The sequence below is a fragment of the Phalacrocorax carbo genome, chromosome 18 (genome assembly GCF_963921805.1).
Source record: "Phalacrocorax carbo chromosome 18, bPhaCar2.1, whole genome shotgun sequence".
Lineage (NCBI taxonomy): Eukaryota > Metazoa > Chordata > Aves > Suliformes > Phalacrocoracidae > Phalacrocorax > Phalacrocorax carbo.
This window is the reverse complement of record NC_087530.1, coordinates 11,401,063-11,415,331: the sequence shown is the minus strand read 5'-3', so window position 1 is coordinate 11,415,331 and position 14,269 is coordinate 11,401,063. Positions and strand designations below refer to the sequence as shown.

Genomic DNA, 14,269 nt, shown 5'->3' with positions numbered 1-14,269 from the left:
GGGGTCAAAAAGTTGCATTTACGTCGCAAGCAATTAATGACTTTCGCCGAATTTAGAAACCTCCCGGTGTTCTTGGATAACTTTGGACTCCAACTTACTGCCTTTTTGCAGTACAGATTTTTCTTCAAACCTTAAATCCAAACCGCCTGATTCTGTGCCAGTGGATGGGGCTGCACTCGGTGTCTGTGGAGAGCGGGGTAGGTGTTTGCAGGGCTGGGTGGATGGGTGCTAGAAGAGACTGCAAAATCCAGGATGTGCCATAGGGATGAGCACACCAGACGCTTCCGACTGTGCTGTGAAGGCTGTCTAGCCCTGAGTGACTGTGACACTGTAGAAATGAGACTGTTTTGCATGTACAGATGTCTGGGAAGTGCTCTGTGCTCTTCTGGCGCCGTGCTTGGGAAAGATGGGCGTTTGCATGGGAGAGGCGTAGAAGTCTTGCCTACTTTTGGAAAAACAGTACCCAAGTCCATCACTCGCTCAGCTGTGCTGGAGGCAGAGGCGGAGGCTGTGTGGCACCTCCAGAGGATTGAAAACTTAGTGGGTTTTCCAGGTCGATCCAGTTTTCCCAGCAGTGCTGCCAGAGCTCCTGCCTTGCCCCTCTGCCCAAACCCTCACTGCCAATTCCCAGAGCTTTTCCTACAAAATACAGCCAAATAGGTAGGGTGGGAACAGGCGACTGCCAAGTCACTGCCCAGGTGTCTGTGCCGAGGTGCCTGCCTGCCTGTGCCGTTATCTGCCTTTCTCCTGCCTCTGTCTCTTCCAGGCTTGGTTGGAGTAACTGTTGTTTCCCTGCCATCCCTGTCCATGACCTACCTGGCCGAGGGCTAATTTCTGCTTCCTTCCTCCTCCTCCCCTTCCCAAGCAAAACCAGCCTCCTCCATGCCACCCCAGGTCCTTCCCTGGGTTCCCGTCTTCCTTGTCATAGTCTCTTGGGCTGTATCTGGCTGTGCTGCTCTTTTTTCTTGTGCCACGTTACCGGAGGGGTTAGAATAAAGGCGTTTGGAAACGAGAAGGCTGATCTTGGTTCTTTAAATTCTCCCAGTTGTACTGAATTTGGTGAGAGCTGCTCGGGCTGTTCTGCACAGTAATGGGTGTAGGTCAGTCATTGAAGCTTGGGTCTCTTGTCGATGAAGAGATGTGATTTATATTGACTTCTCTCTCAGATGGATGGAGAAGTCCCGTTTAAAGGAAGACATTGCCTTTTTGTGAAAGAAAATTTACTGTACATCGTATAAAACTCTAAGGAAATTTCAGGCCAGTTCTTAGCTCCGATCCCAAATTGATGTTCCTTCGACGTTGCCATGACTGCGACAGAGTGACTCATCCAGTTATGGTTAGCAATTTGCTTGTCTTACAAAGTCACTGGGGAAATAATTTTTCCATATCTATACGTACCAAGGCTGTAAGGTTTGCTCTAGCAAACAAGACAAATAATATTTCCTTGTAATAAGAGCAGCCAACTGGAAAATGAGACCAATAGGGTCTATTCTTAGTTCTGTCCTTACCCTTGGACGTTTTCTTTAACTTAGCTGGAGCTCTCCTTAGCTGTCTGTAAAAAAGAAAAAGTTATAAATACAGGAGATGGTTTTAGTAAGTAATTAAAATTCTGATGTTTAAAGTGGATCAGAAGTGTAAAATGTTCATAACACCTTCTAAAACTGCTAAAGGATAGTCCTAGTGTGCAGATACAGGTTGTTAGGGGAACGCATGTGAGCTGGGTACAGCAAACGCTCTCGAGAGGCAGGTTATCTCCCTTAGGAAGAGCAATCAGTCTCATAATTTTTATTAAGAATTCCCTCTCTCCTTCTCTGCTCCCTGTAGTTGGGGCAATTTTCCGTACCTACACCCAGTGCCTTTAATTAAATCCCAGACCCGCACATCTTGGTGCTATTGAAGTGGTAAGGAGTTGGCTGGGTGATCGTCAGCTCCTGTTGTAATCTGGACAAATGGAAGCATTTTGGATCCCGTTTGAGATTCCAGTATAAGGAGGCTGAGAGCTCGCCGGCTGTCGGGAGCTGCCGTTGCTCGTTGGCAGCCGCGGTCACGCTCCATCAGCGCTCTCAGCGAAGCGGGTTTGGACAGTTGTGTCAGCTACTGGTGCAAATAAGGGAATGTTCAAAAAGTTGATCTTGGATCACTTCGTCGAAGTGGCATCTTTTAAGAACCCGCAGTTACGGCTGTGGGTCAGAAGTTGCTCAGATAACTTTGTTTAGCTCTTAGCCCTCGCTCCGCTATAAGTCGTACTGTCTTGGTAGCTACCTCTTTGCTCTTCTCCCTTCCTCCTCTGGATGCTTAAAAAGTATCGGTGCTTAATAAAGCTGTGGAGTTTCATAGTCTAGGGCAATGCTTTTTTTTTTAATAAAGCAGGATATAGAACTGATTCTGATGGGCATGCTGTCTGTTCTTGATGCTTACATGGTCTTTTATTTGAAGGATGTACTCTGAAGTACCTGTGCTGATGGGAATGGGGTGTCTGTCCCAAATCCAAGGGAGCCATTTGCTGCTGCTTGCTTAGCTTGCTAAGAGGTTGGAGAGCTTTTGTTGTTATGGTTTTAGGGGTATTTTTATGTCCTTCTGAAGCATAGAGTTATTTTGACCTTGAATTTTTTGTCTGGGGGAGAGTGCATAATGATTGCTCTATTAATTCTTAATGTGTTTAAATGTGTCTTTTCCTTATTTGGTAAAACATTTGCGCATAGCTTTTCAGAATAAATGATGCATCTTCCAAGTCTATCACTCCTTGGTATTGCAATTATTAGTCTTCTGCTACACTGCTAATTGGGAATTATTTATTGTTGATGTTGCAGATAAGCTTTCGGTCAGTTTTCAGACCTGCTTGGCTATTTGAATACTGGCTTATATCGATACGAGTCCTGTTGGAAAAAAAGCTGGGAAAAAATCTGTCCCTTCAAAGCTACCACGCAAACATGATTTGAGGGGGAAAGCAACTTCTAAGATAGTTCGTTCTGATTCTGCAGGTGTTCAGAGTGCGTATTTATCTCTCTTATTCAGGATGTATTAAATTGGTTACTGTAAACATTGACTAATTCACAGGGGGTCAGGTGGAAGCAAGATTGTGTGAGTACAGACTTGAAGCTTTCTGAGCCTTTAGTACCTACAGAAGGTGGAGGTGTGTGACAGCCACAGAACGGGGGAGCGACTTAGAGGTGCAAGCGCAGCGCAGAGGGAAAAGAGGAGAGCTGAAAATACAGTTTGACAGATTTCCCAGCATAATTGGATTTTTGTCTTTTGCTCCCAAAGCAAGTTAAATACTGCCTTTTTTAGTTTTGTTTTGTTTTCTTGTTTTTCTACGTTAAAATAAGGTAAAAGAAATCAAGACAAATGGTCAGTCACCATACGTTACAGCCAGGACAGAAGCTATGGTTATAAAACCTTGTCTCTGTATGCTTCAACCTGAGATACTTTCAAACTTCTGTAAGATGTTATCAGTTTAGATGCACTATATTTAGTACATTCTGCCTGAATGTTTGTTTCTTTTCTTCTTTCTCTCCCATTGCTAGGTTGTGACTAGACTTATTCACTTGCTGGGCGAGAAGATTCTTGGCAGTCTTCAGCAGGGAGGTAAGACTCGTTCCTGGACTACTCCCATTGATGCTGGTGCTTCCTTGGAGCTAGATTTACATCGTTAAATCTGGAAACAGAAAGCGCATACTTAAGAGAATTCGTTGCTAAATATTTTAGCTGTTGTCACAAGTGAATGGTGATTTTATTATATATATGTGTACAACTTTTTTTTTTTGGCGGAGCATGCTTAATTAAGTGTGGGAATGGAACGATTTGCAATTGAGATAGAAAAGTACTGCTGCATATGTGCAGTGAAATTTCCTTGAAATTTCTTGCAAGAGGAGCTCACAGGGAGCATTGGAAATAGCAGCTGTAACAGACTTGAATCAGATAGTCATGCTGAGTGGCATCTGCATGTAGACTGACTTAATATCTGCATTATCTGAGCGAATTGCCTGAGAGGAAATGGTTTGCTATGGATTGGTTCTTAAGCTTTGCGTATTTTTATGGTTTTTGTTTGGTTGGGTGTTTTTTAATTACTTTTATTGCTGGTTTTGCAGTATTCCAAGGAGACTGAAGATGAGGTAGCCAACTCCCATGTTTGGAGCAGTCTTGGGGAGTGAATCTCAGTCTGCTCTTTCTTTACACGCTCAGCTTTCTGTGCACAATCAGTTGTGTATGAATCTCTAGTGATAATTGCACTTAAACTTTTGTGCGGGCTGAAATGTCTTTGTGGCCTAGGGCAGAGTCCGCGCTGCTCGGGAAAGAGGGCAAGCGGCAATCTGGAGAAAATGGGAGAAAATTAGCGACAGTAATAGGAGTTCAATCGAGAATTGCCATTGAAGTTTCGAGGAGGGAAGGGCTGGTGGAGGTGAAGGAGTTGAGCAGTGATGTGTAACTTGTTTGAACCTACAGATATCTTCTTGAAGATTGCCAGAAAGAGTGGAAAAACTATTTAATGTTCTGTGCAGAGCTGTTTTATAAGACTTGAAGTGAATAACTCAGTCACTGAAAATATTTGAAAAAAGTTTATCTGATATCTTTTGGTATCCTGCAGTGTACTGTCGATCTTGCATAGAGACTTTGCATGAGTTTTCATATGGTATTTCAAGTACTTCCATATGTGCATCTCAAGAATTCATCTTAATGGTGCATATTAAGCCTTTGTTGGGTGAAATAAGCAGGACATTAAATCCTAACTGAGATGACTGAGTTTATCGTGTACTTAGAGCTGCGTTGGTGGGCATTAGGAGCAAAGTATGGTTGTCTGAGAAGGCTTAGTCAAAGAGGAAAAAAAAAATGGTATCAAACCAAAAAGAACAGTTTGTAGAACACCCCTATCGTTGATCTTTTCCAGTTCTAAGCTGTCTAGGAGGATCTTAATCTTTCTCACATGCGTCACATGCCTCTGTCAAAAACTGCTTTCCTGTGCCCATACTCTGTCCTTACTCAGCTTACCACGCTACATTGGCGATGCTTCCACAGTTATTTTGCAGCTACTTCAGAGGTTCTATATTTTATTTTAATACTCGTATCTGTAAAGCTCCATACTTTCCCATCTTGGAGGGAAGTGAAAATAGGTGGAGATACACATTCCCTACAAGAACTTTGTTGAAAACAGGTATCTATTTCCTTGATCAAGAATACCATAAAAAGTGAATGATCATTTTTGGAATATTTTAATACTGACAACAGGTTTTGGGTTTTGTTGGTTAAGCTGATTCTTCTTGTGGGCTAGATCAATGCCTGTTCCAAAGCTGTGGCCATTCAGAGTCATCCAAAGTGCCTTTTTATCTTTTTTCTTAACAGGTCAGGTGAATGCACCTTGTATTTAACCTGTTCCTGGCATTTGGATATTTTAACATTGCCTGACTTTTACCCACGCATGCTGTGTCAGCAGCCAAAACTGATGGAAATTGATCTTCATCCTCTTATGGATGAAATCTGTGGGAATTCTTTCCTCTTATGTAATATGGAGGATGTTATATTTATCTTAGGTTAAGCAATTCAGTGACACTTGCCTTGCTGCTTGACAGTTGAAAACAATATGACACCTAGCTTTCTGGATCGTCTGATGGCAAGTCTTTTCTTTTCCAACAGGTCATCCTCTTGGGTTACACACCTCGAGTAGCAAGTGGGATGCCGGAAATCCTGCCAGCAATCTCTCCACAGTAGCAATTATGCCGGTGTCTGAAGAGGTGCCACTTACGGCTTTTACTCTGGAGCTCAAGCACGCTCTCAGTGCTGTGGGTAAGAAGTGTTTACGTGTCACTGCATCATGGGAGATAAATACTTCTTATCTTTTTAGAGAGGTATGGCCAGGTACCTGTCATGAGTCAAAGGTGGATTCATGCTGCCTTAGGGGAGGCGGTGCTACAGCAGCATTTAGGATCAGCCTTTTTCATGACCTCTTGCTTCTCTGTGCCCATTCCTAATGTGCGTTTAATTTTAGTGGAAAACTTTGTGGCCTTAATGACTCGGAAATACTATCCAATCCGTCTGGCCTCTCGCCTTGGCTGCCATCAGCACACCTAAGGGTGCAGGCACTCCAGTGGACAGATCCCCTTATGGTGCGTGTCTGAGAGTCTGATTATCTCTCTCTCCTGTGTGAGAGCTTTGCAGGCTTCCTTAGTTGTACAGCTTCATCCAGCAAAGGATTTCATGCGCAGTTGTCTTTTGCTGAGGTAGTGTGGTGAGCGGTAAGTGTAAGACTTGATGAAGAGACTTGTGGAGGAGCTCTGAGTTGGCGCTGGAAGTCCAGACCGAAGTCTTAAATCGTTGTCCCATTTGTTGCCAGCTTGTTTGTCTGTCTTGTGCTCACAGAGCCTTGTATTCAGCTCACAGTGCAGTCATTAATTGTTTATCCGTCGGTGAAGTTACACGCGCAAGTTCCAGTTGCTCACAAAACCGTATTTTCGATTCACCATTCAGTTCATGCTCAGTACTACGGTTTGACATTTCCTGAACATCATCATCGCATCCTCATATGCTATCACAGATCTCTTGAGTAAATCTCCTCTAGTGCTGTGACGAATTGTCAGCCTGCTATCTCATGGTGTGTTATTTTGATAAGTACAGGTTACATGATGCTTCAGGTATAACCACTTACATTTACTGGTTATTTCCTTTTTGACCTTAAGGGTATCTGGAGCTGGCTTGTATTATTCTGCTTTAAAAATCTTGTAGGTGAGCTGGCACAGGAAAAAGCTGTTGCTGCTTGAACTCTTTCACCTTTTGAAATACGAATTTGTATGCAGCTTATGGTGGAGATGTGTTACACTGAGCACTAATCTGTGGGCGTTTGAAGATTCCTCTTATTTTGAGATGGCAGAAAAATTTTACATCCATAATGGAGCACAGATCTCAGCCGTAGCTATATTGCTAATGGGTGCTTCTTATGGATCACTGCCAGCTTGTTTTGATGTGTGACAGCAGTAGGAGCCTGTAAATAAAACAAAACAAAAACTTAAGTACGTAGATGGACTAATCAGAATAAAAATAACCATTCCAGTTGAAAGCAACTAGAACGTAACAAACGAGGGGCTTCGTTACGATCGCTTGGCCTTTCCTCGTTCACCCTTCTTTTTTCCGTTCTTTTCCTAAACTGACGCCTGTGCAGTGCTTGGCAGCTATCGACGGAACGGTACAACCTTGGCATCTGAAGTTCTTGCCAAAGTGGAGCAGACGGCTGCAGTGGGAAGAGGAAAGTGTTGTTGTGTGAAAACACAGTTAGCCGTGTGGTTCAAAACACAGCTGGGAGAGCAAGCTCTCTGGCCTTGTTGCCTCTGTTCGTCAGGTCAGCCTATTGCTTTTCAGCCCCGCAGTGTGGCCTGAATTTTTTTAATTCCTTTTTTTTTTTTTAGCAGAAGCAGCATTCTCTCTCTCTCTCTCTTTTTTTTTTTTTTTATGGCTTTTGTGTTTTCTCCTTTATACTGTCGCTATGAATTGTTTGGGTATTCCTTATTGGTGCGTGACAAAGTGCTCTGAGCAATGTGCCAGATGGTGCGTTGCTATGAGGAAAGGGGCTGGTTTTTGGAATGATTTTTCTTCTGACTTCTTACATCAAAAAATGAGACGAGTAGTAAAGTCAGCATTGTGAAGCAAAGTTTCGGTTTATTTTTAGATTGTCTCGGTATTCACCTGACCATTAGAACTGTGCCCATTCTACATGTGGGGAAATAGAAACGTTACGTCAAAAGACGTGCACTCGGGCCTTGGTGAGCAGCTGGCGTTACTGGCGCGTCGTGGCTCTGCCACCCGAGCGCTTGCCTGCTTCTGACTTTCCAGTTGGCTGGTTGGCACTTGGGGTTGGGTAGGAGCTGCCATCAGACCTCAGACATTTACAGAAATGAGAGGTGTTATTTAATACGCTTGAGAAGGCTTAATTGAAAATCGTTCTCTAAAGGAAGTCTCTTTCAGTGTGTATGTTCCTAATTTTGAAAATAAGGGGTTTCGCTGTATGGGTTTGCTGCTGTTAGCATACTTGTGGTGTTTCTCCTTTGGGTTTTTCTAGAACGAACTTTATGTTTAATTATAAATTGTAATCAGATGTTGCCATTTAACACTTGACTTAATGCTTGTTCCATATTGTTTCATTGCTCTGGGCTTGAAGTCTGTTCCAGAGCAGTGGAGGGTGGCCTTAGTATGTGGGGTGGAAGCAGTTGTTTTCAGCTTTCTTTTGCAACTTTATATATTATTTTAGAAAACTCCTTACTCTTCCTGTTAACGTTAACTTAGATGAATTCTGCAGTGATGCCTCAGATCCCGTCGCTGCAGGTTGGAGACAAGAGGATAGAAGAAATAAATGAGGAGGACGCAGGCAGGAATAGCGAGATTGTCGCAAGGGCCGTGCTGAGGTGCGGGCCCGGGGGGGTCGGCTGCTGCGGTCCTTGGGAGGAGCTGGCCCTTGCAGCCGGGATGCCGACTGACTTGTAACACAGCCTGCAAAATTAGGCTAGAGGATGTTTTTTCTTTTCCTGGAACTGGCATTAGAAGTCTATTGGCAGCACTGTGAGTTGGAGCTGGTTACGGGTTAATCCATTTAACCTTTTTTTTTTTTTTGGTAATTTTTAACTGCTTCTGTCTTATTAAAGGAGTATAAAACTAATGACAAATAGAATATCTCAGTCTGATAGTGAAAGCTTCATAACACCACAAGTTAATATATACTGTCCACAAGAATTGGAAAAGTATTCTGAATCTTCCTCCCACCCCGCCCAAGACTTTTACCTGTAATGAGGCAGGACTTATTGGTTTGTCTGCTTGATTCTGTTGTGTGGGTTTAATTATATTTTTAATTTTGTGTGTGTGTGTGTGATTTGCAATGGGAACACCTCACGGGATCAGTCTGCTCCCCATACCGGGCTTTCTGGGCCCCAGGGCGTGCTGGCCTGGCTGGCCAGGTCCCGCTGCATTCTGCATGCAGGGAGCATCAATGCATGGTACCACCCACAGCTTTATCCAACCAGTTTGTGCTGGTTTCTTTGAGATTTGGGGTTTCTGTGGCTTATGATAATTCAGATACTGTTTCTGGACAGTGGGATTGTGTCCCAGTTAAATACTGAGGGGTGTTTCCGTGGTGTTTGTTTTGTCAAAAGCTGGATGGTGAAGCAGTTCCTTGGTATCTGGCAGCAATAACTCTACACGAATCTGCCTTCGTCTTGAGATGGGTGTAAATGTAAAATATGATCTGAGCGTCGAGGAGCGAGCAGGAAGGTCCTGCGCGGTGAACGGACGGCTACATCCCTGCTTCCTCACATTGCACGTATGCTTCAGCGTAAAAGTCCTTTCCATGAATCTTGGTCTTTGGGTCTCCAAAGAGAAGGAGGTAGAATATAAAACTTGCAAAAAGCAGGGACAGAATTTGCCACTTCTGAACTGGAGTGACGTGAGGGAGTCCAGGTTTACTGCCGGGCAAAGTTTCAGGTTAGGATAACCATCTGATCAAGGTCCATGATGTCATTTTTTATTAATAATATTTTTTACCCTTAATCTTGGTAGAGCTGAGGGTATCTCTTATCAAAAAGCTCTTCTGCAGTATTCAGATTTTTTAAAAGTATTTGCCTAACTATTTTTTTCTTCTTTTCCTGAGACCAGCTAAATGATACCACATGGCTGTGCAAATTCTGGTTATATGTGGGAGCCCTGTGATCGAATATAATTTCAGACTGAATTAGAGAGGCATTAAAATCCAACATATGTGTCTCTCTCCTTCCTTTCTGCCCTTTAAACATAAGCTTTCTTTCAATTTCTAAAAATGTATAATGTATTGGAAAGCTCACTAAAATATCTTTACTAATAATTTATTGGCGTTTTTAATTGTAGTTCTGCCTAAATTTCCCTTCTTTACACAGAGATTAGATTTAAAGGTTGAGTGTTTGATGTGGTGCGTTAAACCTGGACCTGGCGCAACTTGGTATTTTTTTGCTGCGTGAGATCTTCTGACACTGGAACATCAAACTTTTGTCAGTTCTGTCTCTCTGAATAGTAATTTTGTAGACTTTTCTTAGGCCAAATACAAATTATCTTTAAAATTTAGTCCAGGCAAGTAAGTTTGCTGTGCTAAAATTTTTTCCACAGTGCATTTTGTACTGGCCAGTATCTTTTTATGCAAGTGTTTTTTCCAGGTGAGGTGGGTTTGCAACCATTTCTAACCATCAGAGATTGGACCTTGATCTCTGGGCCTCTGATTTCTCTGGGCAACTTTTTGACCATGTTTTATTAGACTTAGAACTAGGATATCTGTACTCCTACTCCTTCACATCTTAGGAAATTGGTGCTATGTGGAAAAAAAATTACAAAAGTGAGTACAATGCTCATCTTTGGAAAGAAAGGAAGAGATATGTCTCTTTACTGGGCAGGATTTGAGCTTGGAAGCTGTGTTGAAGCCTTGCTGTCTCAACCTTTTCTTGAGTGCCTTATATTCTTAAAAGATAAAATGAACTAGACTCTTGATATTTGCGAGCATTTTTTTTCCCTCACTTCTCTTTCATGGGTTTGTAGTTTTGTACTGAAAAGCAGACGACTCTGGAGTACCAATTTAGATGCTCCATGAGGTTTCCCCATGAATCATGATCATCTGTGCCTGGGGGTAAGACTGCTGCCATGCCGTGTTTTCTCACCTAAAGCACATAAGTTGTGATTTAAAATCCCAGTGAGTTCACTGAAAGAAAAGTCCCCCAGGGGCTATCAGAAGTCACCACCTCTGGCTTGAGAAATCCATGAACTGCAAATTGCTGGAGGCTTGGAGAAATGTCATTAAGTTTTCCTTGCTGTAATACTCTTCCCCAGCAATCTGCTGCTGGTCGCAGTCAGAGAGATGCTATTAGGCTTAGATAAATATTTAATGTTACCTCATATCACCTCTCCCATGTTCTTAACTTTGAGCTATTCACCCTGTGTCTAATCCTGCCGAAGGAGAGCAGTCCCTGAAGGGTGCGGGCGGCTGCTGGAGGGTGGAGGGATGTTTTCATGATGCCAGCCGCAGCTGTAGATGGCTTGCGAGGCTGATGTCAGGTGTGGAGAGGGCGTCGCTAGATGATGGTGTGTAACCATGATAATGCATGCTGAGGATGCACTAACATCGTCTCGGACGTTGCTGCCTGCTGCTGTGGCTGTTCGAGGGGTATCTGCTTGAGAATGATTTTTATTATTTCATTGCTCTCAGCAGTTTAGTTTAAATAACACTTTTGGTCACTCTGGTTTATGCAGTTGAGGACACATATGTTGGTGTTCTTGATCACATTAATGGAGGGTTATTTAATGGTTGATTAATTGGGAGCTTGCTAGAAATTGGAAGTGTAGAGCAGATGGTTGTTATTTCTGGAGGAAAACAGAGTCGGTTCGGTTGGAAGCATCACCATGTTCTGTGCTGGGGATGAATGCCTTCATCCTGCGCTGCCGGGCAAACTCCTCCTGAGCCAGCACAGCTGTCTGTCTGTACACACGTGTTTGTGTCATATACTGTGGACTGCTTCTTTTCCAAATACCAAAGTGCGGTGTGTGGACATGATTTCTGAAGTCATAGGCCTCTCCAAGGCTCTCTTGATGCTTGACGGGGATGTGTTGTCCCATTCAAGGTGTCTGTGGGTGAAGTAGCCATCACCTTGGTTAACGTGAAGCTGCGCTCCAGCTCTACAAAGTCTTCCTCTGGCCTTGTATAAAAGATGTTCTGGCTGGCTGGGTCGCTGGGCTCGATGGTTGCCCCTAAGGGCACGTGCTCCCGGCGCCTCAGATGAGTACGGCGCGCTCCAGGCTCCTTTGCTGATGTTCTTGGATCTCAGTGACTGGGCGCAGGGAGGCAACAGGCAAATGCAGAGCTGGAGCGTGCTGTTCCCTCCTGTTGTTAGTCTCTCTTACTTGACATTTTTATTGTATTTCTTAGCTCATTTTACATTCCTGGCTGTTTGTCTTTGCCTACTAAACTTCCACCACAGTCATAAAGTCACATATCCTGGAAGATATTTGGTCTACATATCACTTCTATTTTGCTGAGAACTTTGACACATTAATGAACACAAATGATAACTTTGCTGTTGGATGCTTTTCCAAACTTCACTTGCCCTCGCTCCCTTGCTGTCTTCATAGCATTTAATGTCATGAGTATTTCTTCTGGGAGACCTCTCTTAATCCCACTGTGCTAGTCCAACTGTCTGTGAGGCCGAGTGGTGAACCAGATCAATGAATCTACCGGTGTTAAAAATTAAGTGGTAAAACCCCTCACAAGCATTGGGTCTGTTCCCCGCAGACAGTCGGTTCAAGGAGCACAGATGGAGGAGCAGCACAGAAGCAGGAGTGAAGGGCAGGTTAAACCGGTTCAGGTCTTGAAATTCTTATGAACTGATTCCCTCAACTTTGGACTTGTCGCTTTTGTAGGAACCAACTCACTGGAGGATGAGGAAATTAAATTCTACTCTCAGCTCATTCTCCTCTCTGTGCTTTCCTACCAGCTTTCACTTTTTATCTTTTGGTCTCCACTTACAGGGTATTTTTGTCCATTTTTGTTTGCTCTTCCTCCATCATCAGTGTAAAAAAGATTAAATTAATGTAAAAACATTATCTGGTTGTTTGAAAATACAAGATGAAAAAAGCGTACTTCTGAGGGTTTTTTCCAAGCGTAACAATAAAATGCGTTAGAGTGAAATCTTCGCAGGAGGAATCGAGCATTGTGGGGGAAAGGAGTTGGCCCTGAAGGTCAGGACGGCCAGCTCCAGATACTGTACTTGTGGGTTTTGCTTTTTGAGCGTGTAAGTGTGAAATTGTGACTTTTTACCATGTTGTTCATTCACGGTTCCTTGATTTTTACTGAACGCATTAAGGCATGCTGCTTTATTAATGCCTTGAGAGACCTCACGTAATTGTTTTGTTATTTTGTGCATGAATTTCAGTTCTTTTATTAATGAAAAAAATGAAGGTTTACATTATGAAAACATTAATACAAAGCGACTGCTCTTTCATGTTCTGTAAATGTGAATTTCTCTCTTGATGGGAGACAGATGATCTTTTCTTTAGGTGTGAGGTTAATCCCTTAAGTTTTCTTTCCTTTGTTTTTTTGTATTTATCTGTGGTTATTCTGCAACGTCCACCACATATGGCATGTGTTGCTGCTGACGAAATAGAATTGCTAATAAGAAAAAGAAACTAAAGTGCCTGCAAGAAACTTTATGTGCACCAAAACTAATCTGAGATATAATGTAGTTGTCAGATGCGTGCACAGGCCTGTCCCTGTCGGGGAGGTAGTGTGAATCGGACTGTGCTCCACAGATCTGGGTCTCCTTCTCCTTGGGGTTGGTAGTGGAACAGGTTCCTGCGGCATGCTGAATAAGAAGTAGTGCTACAATGAAGAGCTTTAGGGTTCGTCTGGGGGGTTGGTTCAGTGCAGGTTGAACAAATTATGTATTTCAGTAGGTCAGTGGAGTAGCTTTTTCCTTTGGAACCACATTCCTGGGCTCTCTGTGGTTGGAAAAGGTACGTGATACTCTGAATGCTGTGTTTGTAAAAATGCAGCTGCAGTAGAAACTGTCATCCTACGTGACACTGAAGAATGTGGTCAGAGAGCTTGTAGGTTGGGACTAATGCAGTAACAGAGCTCTGGGAATTTGGAGAATGGGAAGATGTGAGAGAAGTGTGAAAATTGTTGTGAAGACCTTGCGCCAGCCCTTTCTTCTACGACAACTCTGATCCATCATGACCATCAAAGCAAATTCACAGAACTGCCTTTATTATAGCTACATTTTTCTCAATACAGTTTGTCAGGAGCTGAATGGCAGGTGTTCATATATGAAACTTTTCGTTCTTCTAGGTCCTGCTTTGCTGCTCACCAGTGATAACATCAAACAGCGACTCGGTTCTGCTGCGCTGGATAGGTACCTGCCCTCATTACTTATGAAAAAATGCAGAAAGATACTATACTGGTCTTATAAACATACAGTGTTTGGGAATGAAATCCTGTGTTCTAGCATATATTGTGCTTTCTCATTAAGTTGTTTAAGACAACAATGTTTCAAGAGTATTTGGTTCAAATATGGGTGGTTTTTTTCCATAGTTACTTTCTCGCTTGTGAAATTGGAAAAGCTGTATTGCTCCGAGTGGGGATTATGTACTCATTCTTACGGACACCATGGAAGTCTTGTTGGAGTTAGGTATCACTGCACCCTCTTTGCTCTGTGTATATATCTAATGGTATAAATAATGGGGAAATTGAGAAAGCATGAGCCTTGAAATGTGGGCAGATAGCATTCTT

General features: G+C 43.0%; 1 protein-coding gene across 3 annotated transcripts in view; it reads left to right on the top strand.

Moving 5' to 3' along the window:
* Positions 1-14,269, top strand: part of PNPLA7 (patatin like phospholipase domain containing 7) — a 126,677-nt gene that overhangs the window by 58,480 nt on the left and 53,928 nt on the right. For all 3 annotated transcript variants that reach the window (XM_064468892.1, XM_064468889.1, XM_064468891.1), the window contains exons 21-23: positions 3,525-3,585; positions 5,629-5,778; positions 13,829-13,892. In XM_064468892.1, coding sequence (XP_064324962.1) covers positions 3,525-3,585; positions 5,629-5,778; positions 13,829-13,892 — 275 coding nt within the window. The remainder of the gene's footprint in view (positions 1-3,524; positions 3,586-5,628; positions 5,779-13,828; positions 13,893-14,269) is intronic.